Below are 12,691 nucleotides of genomic sequence, written 5' to 3'. Positions count from 1 at the left end.
CCTCAAAATCTTGGTGGCGTCCAATCAAATCTGTTTCTGGTGTATGTTCCCCCTCCATCCCCTCCCTTACCTCAAATGGCCGCACTGCTGATCCCGCACGTGAAAAGGCTGAATGCCTAAACTCGGCGTTTGCAGCTAAATCTTGTGTTCAAAACCCATCACTTTCTCTACCCACCTTACCCAGTCGCACCCAACTGTCCCTGGACTCTGTGTCCTTTTCTCCTGACAAGGTGTAGAGCTTGCAGTCAAACCTCGACTCATATTCTGCAACCAGTTCAGACAGTATCAGCCCCATGTGTCCTAAAAACCTGCTCTTCTGCTCTTGCTCACCCTCTCTCTGTTCTATTCACCCTCTCATTTGCTCAAAGGCATCTGCCATCTGCTTGGAAATCAGCAACCATTGTCCCTGCATAAAAAGGTGCAAAAACAGATCCCTGCAACTACAGACCAATCAGCCTTCTCCCAATCATCAGCAAGGTTATGGAATCCATCATCGCTTCAGACATTAAATCCTTCATCTTCTCCAATGGCTTGATTTCCGATAATCAATTTGGTTTCAGACCAGGTCACTCTACCCTGGATATGCTGCTTCTGCTCTCCCAACAATGGATGGAGGTCCTCAATGCCAGACAGGAAATCTGAGCCGTATCCCTGGACATATCACGTGCTTTTGACACAGTCTGGCACCCTGCCATGCTCACCAAACTCTCTTCCTATAGTATCCAAGGCCATCTCCACCCATGGCTCGCAGACTTCCTCTCCTGTCGCAGTCACCGTGTGGCCCTAAATGGAGTTCTTTCATCCCCTCTTCCTGTCCAGGCTGGAGTTCCTCAAGGGAGTGTTCTGGGCCCTGTTCTTTTTCTGGTTTTCATCAATGATCTCTCCGCCTGTCTGGAAAATCCTCTATATCTCTTTGCTGATGACTCCACCCTCTGCCGTACCATCGGTCATCCCTCAGACCGGCAAGCAGCAGCTTCTTCGCTCACTGCAAATCTGGATAAAATCACAAACTGGTCCAACACGTGGAACATGTCTTTCAATCAGGACAAATTTCACACTCTCACTATGTCTCTCCGAAAGGACCGTTTAGCACCCCCCCCCCCCAATCCACTTTCTCAACAATCCTCTGGTAGAAGTCCTTTCAAGCTTCTGGGTCTCACTATCTGCCATGACCTTTCCTGGGAAAGCCACATTTCAAACCTCGCCTCCAAAGCCAGTCGCTGACTGGGAATTTTTAAGTATTGGCAGCGACCTGGATTGAGTGATCTGTCAGGTTGGATAGGAGACCTCAGATGTTTGAGGTTCACATAGTTAGAGATGAGGAAGAGGAAGGAGACGATTGATGCAGGATTGGAGGGAAGAGGCTTTGTGGGGGAAAGGTAGAGGTGGGTGAGGGGGAAGCCTTGAGTGTGTGGATGCGAGGGAAGGTTTGAGTGGGTGGTGTGTGAGGACTCAAGCTTTGAGTGTGTGGGGTGCAGGAAGAGGTTTGAGAGTGTCACATGCAGGAGGAGGAGGTTTGAGTGTGTGGGGTACAGCGAAAGGTTTTGGAGGGTAACGTGAGGTTGGGTGAGGGGGAAACATTGGGAGGGTGGGGTGAGGGGGACGAAGAAAGCAGAGACCTGAAACTTTCAGGGGTTGGGGTGGGGTGCATGCTTTTCCTGATTCCATATTCCCAACTTTGACCAACAGAGATGAAATTGAATGGATGGGAGCGGTTGTTAAACTCACGTAGATATGCTGAGCTGGATGACCGGAGGTTAGGGGAGTGAGGGGGTGGGGAGGAAGTAGAGGAGGTTTGTGCATGAGGGGCAGAGAAGAAAAAAATCTCAGAAAAAAATCATCCTTTTGAAGAAGAAGAAGAAACATACATCGTGATGGAGAAAAAGCACACATATTGCATATTTGCAAGAAATACAAAGGTTTAAATGCATTCTGAAAATGTTTTAAAAAAAATAATAAAATAAGAAACATAATATTGTTGTCGATTTCCCGCCCATCGGCGTGCGAACGACCGCTTCTAACCAATAGCGGTCGCTTCGCCCACCGAACGGACAATCCAGTCGCGGCTTTCCGGATCAACGCCGGAAACCAGCCACGGGTGTGTTTTTAACCACACCACAACCTTGTCCGCACTCTACCCGCACGCTAAAGGGTCCGATCGCCAAATCTTTGATTTACCTAATTATTCGCACGGGTAGGTTACCGAGAGATTGTACCTCAACAGGACCGCTTGGAAACGAGCTGCAAAAGCAGCTCGCTTCCTTTTGGGATAACCGAGCGGGGTATTATAGCGCAGTCCCGTTGGACCCGATCACTTTACCGGCTATTAAGAAACCAACTATATTCCGAGTGCAAGATGGGGCAGTTCAATGAGGGAATGGACGCAACGAACAGGTTTACATTCACACGAGGACATTTATTATAATAAAGCACGTATGCAATTAAACAAGGCAAAACACTATGCAATTATACAAGCAACAAAAGCATGACAAAAGAACTACGACCGTCTATACGAAATGCAATGCAAACATTTACAGCACACGAAGAACTTAACAATTTCCAACTTATTAGACGGGCCCACGGACACACGTTCGCACACACACACACACCCAAGAAATGGTGGCAGAGGCCTTTAATAACGAGCTCCAGCTCAGAGGACAGGTGAGCTGAAACCCAGAACCTATCTCGAACCTCTCCACCTCGTGTGGTCTTCCAGTTGTTCAGACCCGGGCTCCAACGAGAGCGAGCTGGATCCAATCGCCGTGAGCTGCGATCCTTCCCGAGCTCCCGCGAATCCTCCCGCGCTTCTCAACACGTGCTGGTGAGACGAGGCGCCGATCCTTCCCGTCGATGCATCGCTTCCCCGAGGAACCACCTCCACGAAGAGGTCGATGAGTCGCACCAAACCGGGAACCAAAATGGAGAACAAAGAGCTCCACGAACCAAGAAGAAGAATAAGCCACCACTCGCAGCTCGAGCCGAGCGACCGGCTTAACTTCCTTCCAAACAGGGCAGCTTGAAGCAAAAAGCTCTCCCGAGCCAAGCAGAAGCCGAAACTCATGGAACCATCAAAGCAAAAAGCCTCCAAAAAGCCTCCGCCCGAGCCAGGTCTCAGCCGAAGCTCACTGAGCCAGCCGAAGCAAAAAGCTTCCGACGGCCTCAACCCTAACCCAAGCCAAACAGGACCCGAAGGTCTGCTGAACGGCTACTCTCAACTCCCTTCTCCAACTCTGCCCACGAACAAAAGAAAAGTTCTCCTCTTATCCTTCTCCCGCCCTTCCCCCACTCCCGGCGTGACTCACGACTCATGTCCTCGTGCTCCATCCCCCCGCTCAGCCACGGGTGGGAGGGAGTTGTTGACATCATGAGTCACAGGACGGAAGAGTTCTTCTTGCTCTTCGCAGAAGAGATGGAGGGATGTCTCCATTATTCGTTCCCCAACTATTAAATCGATCCGCAGCGCATCTAATCAATTTCTGAACATTTAAACAATGAAAGGTGAGCTATCTCAGGAACAAGCACTTATCGACATAGCTGACGAAAGGAACCTGTATGTTGTGTGCAATCGAATTCCAAATTCGTAACACTACGTCCTCCCCTTTTTACAGACTCGTGCCGAGTCTTCAAATTTTCGTGTGACCAACATGTGTAAGTTTTCCCCGAGTACGTTCTACCTTTGGATCCCTGAGTGCGACATTTCTTTATACGTGTCCCAAAAATAAATAACCTAATGCGCTGCGTAACTAACTAAACAAACTCTCAGACTCATTCGGATAACTTAACTAAAATTGCCGGCGCTAAAACAAACATGCAGGTGAGGTTCCACGTATGTATTTACAATTTTCACTCAACTTATCCATTACTTCACCATGGCCCACGACTTGTGATCTGTGAAAGGGGAGAAGGTAAAAGTCATTTCAAAGTTCATTGATGCAGGGGAATGGATGGAGATGGTCTCAAAACACAAATGAGCACGATGGATGCACGGGCTGCCTGCAGGGCAGTCCTAGCAAAACTGGATGTTCCTGGCGCACATGGTGATGGATGGACACGGGGGCGAACACAAACAAGGGCTAGCAGGCATGGGGTCATGGCAGAGGCAGGCAAACGAGGCATGGCAAGGCAAGTCCATGCAGAACAGGCGGCTGCAGCACAACTGGCCGGCCTCGGTGCGGTTCCATCAGGTCTGTAGGGAGTGCGGTGGTGCCGGCCGCTCTGAAGGCGGGCTCGGACCTAGCCTACTGCCTCCCCCCCACTCTATCGCCTTTGCCTGTCTCTGTCCACACCCACTCCCTTAATTTGCCACAAAACACAACAAAATTTTGCCCCTCTTTATTTTTATTCCCCTTTTATAATTGTCTCCCTAACCCCTTTTATCGTCATTGTCCGGCTAGCCTATCATGTCCACCGAGCCTCCTCCCAACCTCTATGTTCCCTCTCTGAAGGGGAATAGGGAGAGACTCGCGTCCTGTCTCGAGGCCCAACGAAGCCACAGAATGGCCTCCTCAGAGTTCAGCGATCTACCAAGGTGAGTCCAGCGGCCTACAACGAGGGAAGGGATGGATGGTGCGAAGGGGTACATCTCCTGTCTACCCTAACATTCATTAACCTGAACCTACCCCGGGGCTTTCCAAAAATGCCTCACATTTTAAAACTCGGTTCTAAAAACCATGATTCCCGTCACCTGTGTTGGTGTCCATTATAAATTTGGGCCTTGCCCTCAAATTTTCATTCGTGCCCTCGCACAATTTCCTGGCAGGGCAGCGTGGCTCAACTGGCAGGAACTCCCCCTCTGCCGAACTCTAACCATGGCACACCCAGGCCCGCAGGCTGCCTCCGAGCCAAGCTGCTCCCTACAACGCGGGGGGTTGCCCTCTCTGGCATTGCCCCCTCCGATGCCCACATGGCGTGTTGATGCCCCGGGTCCCTTTCTGAGGGTCGCCCGTGCCCACTACACTATCCCGGCCCCTCTTGGGACCTTGGCCTAATCTGGCCGACTAGTCCGGTGCCCGGGGTGCCCACTAAACAAATACTCAACTTTCCACAGCCACACTCCCAGCCAGTCCATGAACTCTTGCACCCATCAAAACGGGTTTAGTGCCTTCTTTCGACACCAACAACAAAACGACCTCCTGTTAGTAAATTTGAAAAACCCACGAGCTAACATTAAACTGACCCCGGGGTCACTTGGGTGGGAATCACTCCTCCCCCCAATTAGTCATCGCACCATGCATACCACATTCGCTCTACTCACACACTTGGGCCCGCTGTCCCATACTCACTCATTGTACACTTTTCACTCTTTTCCACTCACACCAACACTCCACACTGCCATCCTTCCTCATTAAATCCCTTAACTCGTGCTCCCTCGTCATCCCTTACATCAATGCACATTCCATTTACTCTACGTAGCTAAGCTACGTCTCCACTACACATTTCCAGTCTGTCCATGTCTCCGAAAATCCAAAAAAATTCCCATTTCCTAAATCTAAACTGAATCCCTCTAACTAATCCATTCCACGGGCTCCATGAGGAACAACCCATGTCCCCATGAAGCCGGTCTAACTATCGCTAACCCATCCCCCTAACTAGTACTTCATGTGCCCCCGAGACAGGGGGTCTTCCACCCCTTGCCCAGGGAATCCTGTTCACCTGAAGTGAGGCTTGCTTTTTTTTTCCATGCACACACCAGCGCGGCAACTCAAAACCTGCGCTCTTTCCCCGTGACGTCATGGCAGCTCTTTGCGTTTTTCGTACCTCGTCCCTTATCGGACGGCACCATCCGGCAGGGATTTCCCTCCTGCCGGATTCCAACCATGCAGCAACGACGTCACTCTGCGCATCCAAAGCAAACCTCGCGTTTCGAGGGGCTCCCCACGCGAGCACATGTGCTCTGCTCGTCGGAGCTTCACACACACGCTCGCCTGGAAAACCCATCCGTTCCAAATTCACAATCCAGCCGAGCTTCTGTCTGTCCCGCGGGATTGGATAATCCACCGCGTGCGTTTCCGGACCGGGTTTCACTCGCGCAGCCGCGCACGTGGCGGCCTCGTGCGGAGCACAGCACGGACCCAGAACGCGCTGCCGTGCAAACCCGGCACGGTTCCCAAAATAGCTACGGCCGCTTCTCGGCCTTTGTCCACCGTCAGGCACCGTCGTCGTCGCACTCTCGCGCACAAACTTCCACGTGCCACGACGCTCACACACCTCGCCATGACACTCGGACATGCGGTTGCATGTTCCCGCATGCCAGCCGCCATCTCCCTCACATACAGCACTCTCACACACGGCCGTTCACTCACGCATGCCCTTTCACTCGCACCGTGGTTCCACTCACACACACGGCCTTTCACCTGCACACGTGGTTCTACTCACACAATGCGTGCTGGAAAGCACGCATTTCGGTACACTCGCAACCTCGCACACCATTTTACTCACACTCGTTGCTCCTTTCACACACTGGCTTTCACCCACGATATGCGCGCGTTGCAGCACACATTTCGCCACACTCGTGAACATACACACACACACACACACACACACACACACACACACACACACACACACACACACACACACACACACACACACACACACACACACACACCGGGACATTCACAATGGGGATTGTGCCACAAGGGGTTCCGGGGTCTCCAAACACCCCAAGCTCCACGTGCACCCGTCAACAGAACTCGCCCCCTCTAACTCGTTCGGCACGACCGGACCCACCTGGTCGTGATCCGCTTCAAGGGAGCATAGCGTCTCCCTCCATTCCTGAAGGAGGCTATCCGGCTGCTTGCACCGGGACACGACACATTCCCCGAGCTCCCCCTCATCGTCCTCCACTAACTCCGTGTGTGTGCTCGTCTTTCACCCCGTCCAATTCACCCTCTATCTCCCGTGTCTCCCTTCGTGTCTCTGTTATTTCTTTTAATTCCTGCGTCTCCCTTCGTGTCTCTGTTAATTCTATCTCCTTCGTCTTTACGTGTCTTATACACGTCTCCGTCACCCCATTTAATTTTTCCCTCTGTGTCACCGTCACTTTGTTTGTCACCTGCACGAGTCTCGTGTCACACGTCTACCGTATTACTTTGTCCTCCCCCGCTTCCATCGCGGGCCGGACAGCCGTTGCACTCCCTCCCAGCTGGTTCGCTCCAACACGTGGCGCCGCCATTTTGAGCTCCGTCGTCCGCGTTTCGTTGCACGCAAAATGCCATTATGGCCGCCTGCAGGCTTTGCATATCGCTCCTGAATGCCTTCGTATGCGCATCCATGCAATCCATCAAATCACGCGCATTTTTTTCATTTCTTGTGTGATCATCTCCACCATTTGTGCGATGGCCGATGGCTCGAGCTGGACCAATCCGCCATTGTCGGTCGCGGTTTCGCTGGGGAGCGGGGAGGGATTTTGACGGAGGAGGGGAGGGGGGGTGTCATACACCGCGGCGGCCGCCGCGCCCATTTCGGGTTCTGGGTTCGTTTGTGGGGGATGTTCAACCTGCATATTTGGAATGTCCTGCACGGGGATCTCGTCCTGGACCATGGATTCTGACATTTCTAAATCTATTTCCAAACCCTCCTGCCCCGTTCGCCTTGAACCGCCATCTTGCTTATCGGAAATAATTTAAAAGCCCGCAATTTAATGGGAATCGAGGGTCGCTCCACACACCCCTGATGCGATTCCCGTTAATTTGGTTGGAGGCGGGATGGATTTGAATCCCACACTCCTGAACACCAGTGTTGTAGATTTCCCGCCCGTCGGCGTGCGAACGACCGCGTCGAACCAATAGCGGACGCTTCGCCCACCGAACGGACAATCCAGTCGCGGCTTTCCGGATCAACGCCGGAAACCAGTCACGGGTGGGTTTTTAATCCCACCACAACCTTGTCCGTACTCTACCCGCGCTACAGGGTCCGATCGCCAAATTTTCTATTTACCTAATTATTCGCGCGGGAAGGTTACCGAGAGATTGTACCTCAACAGGACCGCTTGGAAACAAGCCGCTTAAGCAGCTCGCTTCCTTTTGGGATAACCGAGCGGGGTATTATCGCGCAGTCCCGTTGGACCCGATCACTTTACCGGCTATTTAAAACCAACTATATTCCGAGTGCAAGATGGGGCAGTTCAATGAGGGAATGGACGCAACGAACAGGTTTACATTCACACAAGGACATTTATTATAATAAAGCACGTATGCAATTAAACAAGGCAAAACACGTATGCAATTATACAAGCAACAAAAGCACGATAAAAGAACTACGACCGTCTATACGAAATGCAATGCAAACATTTACAGCACACAAAGCACTTAACAATTTCCTACTTATTAGATGGGCCCATGGACACACGTACTCGCACGTGCGCGCGCGCGCGCGCACACACACACACACACACACACACCTAAGAAATGGTGGCAGAGGCCTTTAATTACGAGCTCCAGCTCGGAGGACAAGTGAGCTGAAACCCAAAACCTATCTCGAACTTCTCCACCTCGTGTGGTCTTCAAGTTGTTCGGACCCGGACTCCAGCGAGAGCGAGCTGGATCCAATCGCCATGAGCTGCGATCCTTCCCGAGCTCCCGCGAATCCTCCCGCGCTTCTCAACACGTGCTGGTGAGACGAGGCGCCGATCCTTCCCATCGATGTGTTGCTTCCCCGAGGAACCACCTCCACGAAGAGGTCGATGAGTCGCACCAAGCCGGGAACCAAAATGGAGAACAAAGAGCTCCACGAACCAAGAAGAAGAAGCCACCACTTGCAGCTCGAGCCGAGCGACCGGCTTAACTTCCTTCCAAACAGGACAGCTTGAAGCAAAAAGCTCTCCCGAGCCAAGCAGAAGCCAAAACTCATGGAACCATCAAAGCAAAAAGCCTCCAAAAAGCCTCCTCCTGAGCCAGGCCTCAGCCGAAGCTCACTGAGCCAGCCGAAGCAAAAAGCTTCCAAAGGCCTCAACCCTAACCCAAGCCAAACAGGACCCGAAGGTCTGCTGAACGGCTACTCTCCACTCCCTTCTCCAACTCTGCCCACGAACAAAAGAAAAGATCTCCTCTTATCCTTCTCCCGCCCTTCCTCATGACTCATGCCCTCGTGCTCCATCCCCCCTCCCCCCGCTCAGCCACGGGTAGGAGGGAGTTGCTGACATCATGAGTCACGGGACGGCAGGGTTCTTCTTGCTCTTCGCAGAAGAGGGGGAGGGATGTCTCCATTGTTCGTTCCCTAACTATTAAATCGATCCGCAGCGCATCTAATCGATTTCTGAACATTTAAACAATGAAAGGTGAGCTATCTCGGGAACAAGCACTTATCGACATAGCTGACTAAAGGAACCTGTATGTTGTGTGCAATCGAATTCCAAATTCGTACAATATATAGATTCATTTCGGATAATAAGGGGAGAGGGGTGGGGGGGCGGGGGTTGGGGGATCTGTAGAACCAGAATCAGAAGAAAATTATATAGAAATGAGAATCGTTATGGAGTGAAAAGTTTTTGTTTGTTCCGATTTTTAAGTGGTGAAGTTGTTTCAATATTTGACTATTTCCATATGGCAGTCTATCCATCTGTCCATCACAAATTAAAAATAACCTTTCGAACACAGGTGTTTCTACGAAAAATGGACCCTTTTTACCCTTTATTCCACTGAGACCTTCTTTAACCTTTGAAGACCCTGAAAGACCCTTAAGACCCAGAGGACCCAAAAGACCCTGAAGTCCCTGAGGATCCTAAAGACTCCAAAGACCCAGAAGACCAAAAGTTCCCAAGGACCCAAACCACCCAGAGGACAAAAAGACCCTAAGGATCCAAAAGTTGCCGAAGGCCAAGAGGACCCAAAAGACCCCAAGGACCAAAAAGTCCCTGAGGACCGAAAAGAACCTGTAGACCCAAGAGAACCAAAAGTTTCTGAAGACCCAAAAGACCCAGATGACCCAAAAGTGCCCGGGAACCCAAAAGACCCACAAGATCACCAAAAGTTTCTAAAGACCCAGATGACCCAAAAGTGCCTGGGAACCCAAAAGACCCACAAGATCACCAAGCCCTGTAGACCCATTAAGTCTTACTATAAATGGATGAGGTGTGTGTGTGTGTGTGTGTGTGTGTGTGTGTGTGTGTGTGTGTGTGTGTGTGTGTGTGTGTGTGCGCGCGCGCGCGCGTGTTCCCCATGCGTGCACGTGGGGAATGTTTTTTGTGGGTTCTAATGGAGCGTTCTGATGTGGAATATGATACACCAATAAGATTGTCATGATCTCCTGAGTTGATTGGGCTAATTTAGGCTAAAACACTACCTGCCACTCATTGATGAACTTTTGAAAGTTCGACGAATATCCGTTCAGCCATCTCTGAGAAGAATGGTGACACACACACACACACACACACACACACACACACACACACACACACACACACACACACACACACACACACACACACACACACACACACACACGAATCTCCTATAGTGTAGATTAATGGTTGGTCTTACGCGAATCCAACTCAAAGCTCTTCCTGACAAAAAGTGCCAACAATATGGATACAACCAGGCCAGGTCTTCACATCTTCACACCACCCGACCCACCACCCGACCCACCACCCTATTATTTTCCCATGCATGTCAAACAAAATGCTCCCTGCATTCATATTTTAGCCCCTTCGCTTATTTCTTTGAAATGGTTGTACCAATCATGAGATTTTCAAGGATTATGGTGCCCGTTTACAGTCGTTTCTTGAAAATGGTTACCGAAATAATGTAATCGTTGCATTCAGCACTATAAATTTTACAATCATTTTCAAGCAATATCTCTGAAATGGTTTATAAGCTTCCTTTATCCCTCAATCTGTTGAACGATTCTGCCCGCGTATGTTGTCTTGTGCCCCCTGAACGCCACCCCCCTCCCACCAAAACGCACACACACACACACACACACACACACACACACACACACACACACACACACACACACACACACACACACACACACACACACACACACACACACACACACACACACCCATTCAAAAGTGCTGCCAATTGTCACCTTACGTTTTCTCATCATAACCACCTTGCTCTCTTCTAATCCCATTGACCTCCTTCTGCCCATTTCCTTTCTGCCACTGATCTACAAAATGGGATATCTTGGTCTACCTGTTTCCCTTTGAGCCCCGTCCGTCTATGAACCTCTTTCCAGTGCACTGTCGTATAGCTCCTTCATGAGCATCGAGTTATGCGTCCAAATTGTTTTTTGGACAAACTGTAAAAATTAACAAGGCAATGATGTCAACAATCACAAGGTACGAGTACATTTTTGACCAAAACTTTCACTTTTAAATATATTTTACAAGTTTTCCTTTCATTATTCTCAACCCAAACCCTCCCAAATGAGAAGAGTCCATCCATAACACCTTTTGATGGACTTGTTTGTGGCGCTGCGGTGAAGTTGCGCCACAGGCGGATGGGGACCGAACTCCTCCCGACATGGAGGATTAAGATCACCATGCGAACTGGATCCGCGACACAAAAACTTTTTCCATACTCGGCAGACGCGTCCGAGCAGTGGATCCTGTGACAGTATCGGGTTCGTTCATGTCCCCTCTTACAAAGAATCGAGTCACGATGACTGAAAGTGTCGACTGAACCAAACAGCGGACTTGGAGTGGACCCAAACAACGGCAAAGACCGTCAGAGAGAGACCCCCTGCATTCGGGTTGGGACCGGCATGACACGGATGGCACGGCCACCTCATCGGACGTGCTGTGGGAAGTCTCGTGAGCTACACTACCTAACGGAAGATCGTTACCGCGACCTTCGGCGCCCAAAGATCGTCACGTTCTTCCGTAATGGCGATCACCAGCGCAGGTTGACAGCGACGCTGCGAGTCACCCCAAATCGCTACGCAAACCTGTACGAACTCCTCACCGAGCTGTCTCGGCATCTGCCCATGGCACATGGTGTGCGGCGCTTGCTCACGCCCGTGGGAGGCTCTGCCGTGCTCTACCTGTCTGATCTTCGTGATGGTGCCACATACGTGTGCGCCTCTCTGGAGCCGTTCCGGCGCCTCCCGTACGGCAGCGGCACCGCGCGTGCACCTGTGCGTGAGTACACGCTGCTGATGCACGAGAAGACACTTCCTTTTAGTTTCCATGAAGTTATGAAAACGAGGGAAGGGGCCATCTATGTATTACATATGCAAACGTGGCGGTATGTTTCTGGGTTGTCCGTCCGTCCGATCATCCGTCCGGATTTTCGTTTACGCGATAACTCAAGAAGCAAATTGTAGAATTTCATCAAACTTGGTAAAAAGGTAAAGTAAGACGGGGCAATGAAGTGATTAGATTTTGGGCCAGATGTGATAAAGGTCAAGGGTCAAAGGTCAAGGTCAAACTCTGACATTTTACTGTTTACGCCCTAACTCAAGAAATATTGGACAGAATTTCATCAAACTTGGTACAAAGGTAAAGTTAGACAGAGCAATTAACTGATTAGATTTTGGGCCAGATATGAGAAAGGTCAAGGGTCAAATATGTCAATACTCAAGTGCTTGTGTGGGAGAGCGGAGGCATACCCGTCGACTGCGCACAGTCGAATTACTCTAGTTTTTTTCTACAACCCTCCCCTCACAATCCTTGTCATTCATACACCTGCCATTACCCCTTCCGTTACCTTGACTCCTACCCAACCACCCCTTCCCCCGCTTTTTT

At 50.6% G+C, this 12,691-nt stretch overlaps 1 protein-coding gene across 3 annotated transcripts in view; it reads left to right on the top strand.

The window, feature by feature from the left end:
• The first annotated feature begins 11,479 nt into the window (after positions 1-11,479).
• Positions 11,480-12,691, top strand: part of LOC147022142 (serine/threonine-protein kinase DCLK3-like) — a 133,550-nt gene continuing 132,338 nt past the window's right edge. Inside the window, exon 1 of one of the 3 annotated variants that reach the window (XM_085892769.1) lies at positions 11,480-12,085. In XM_085892769.1, coding sequence (XP_085748895.1) covers positions 11,710-12,085 — 376 coding nt within the window. In that variant the 5' untranslated portion in view covers positions 11,480-11,709. The remainder of the gene's footprint in view (positions 12,086-12,691) is intronic. The other 2 variants (XM_085892765.1, XM_085892767.1) reach the window with 2 other exon arrangements.

This window comes from Eptatretus burgeri, chromosome 8 (assembly GCF_056783735.1).
Source record: "Eptatretus burgeri isolate ZD-2024b chromosome 8, Ebu_testis_v1, whole genome shotgun sequence".
Classification (NCBI taxonomy): domain Eukaryota; kingdom Metazoa; phylum Chordata; class Myxini; order Myxiniformes; family Myxinidae; genus Eptatretus; species Eptatretus burgeri.
The sequence above is the reverse complement of the archived record's forward strand: the minus strand, read 5'-3'. Positions and strand labels throughout refer to the sequence as shown.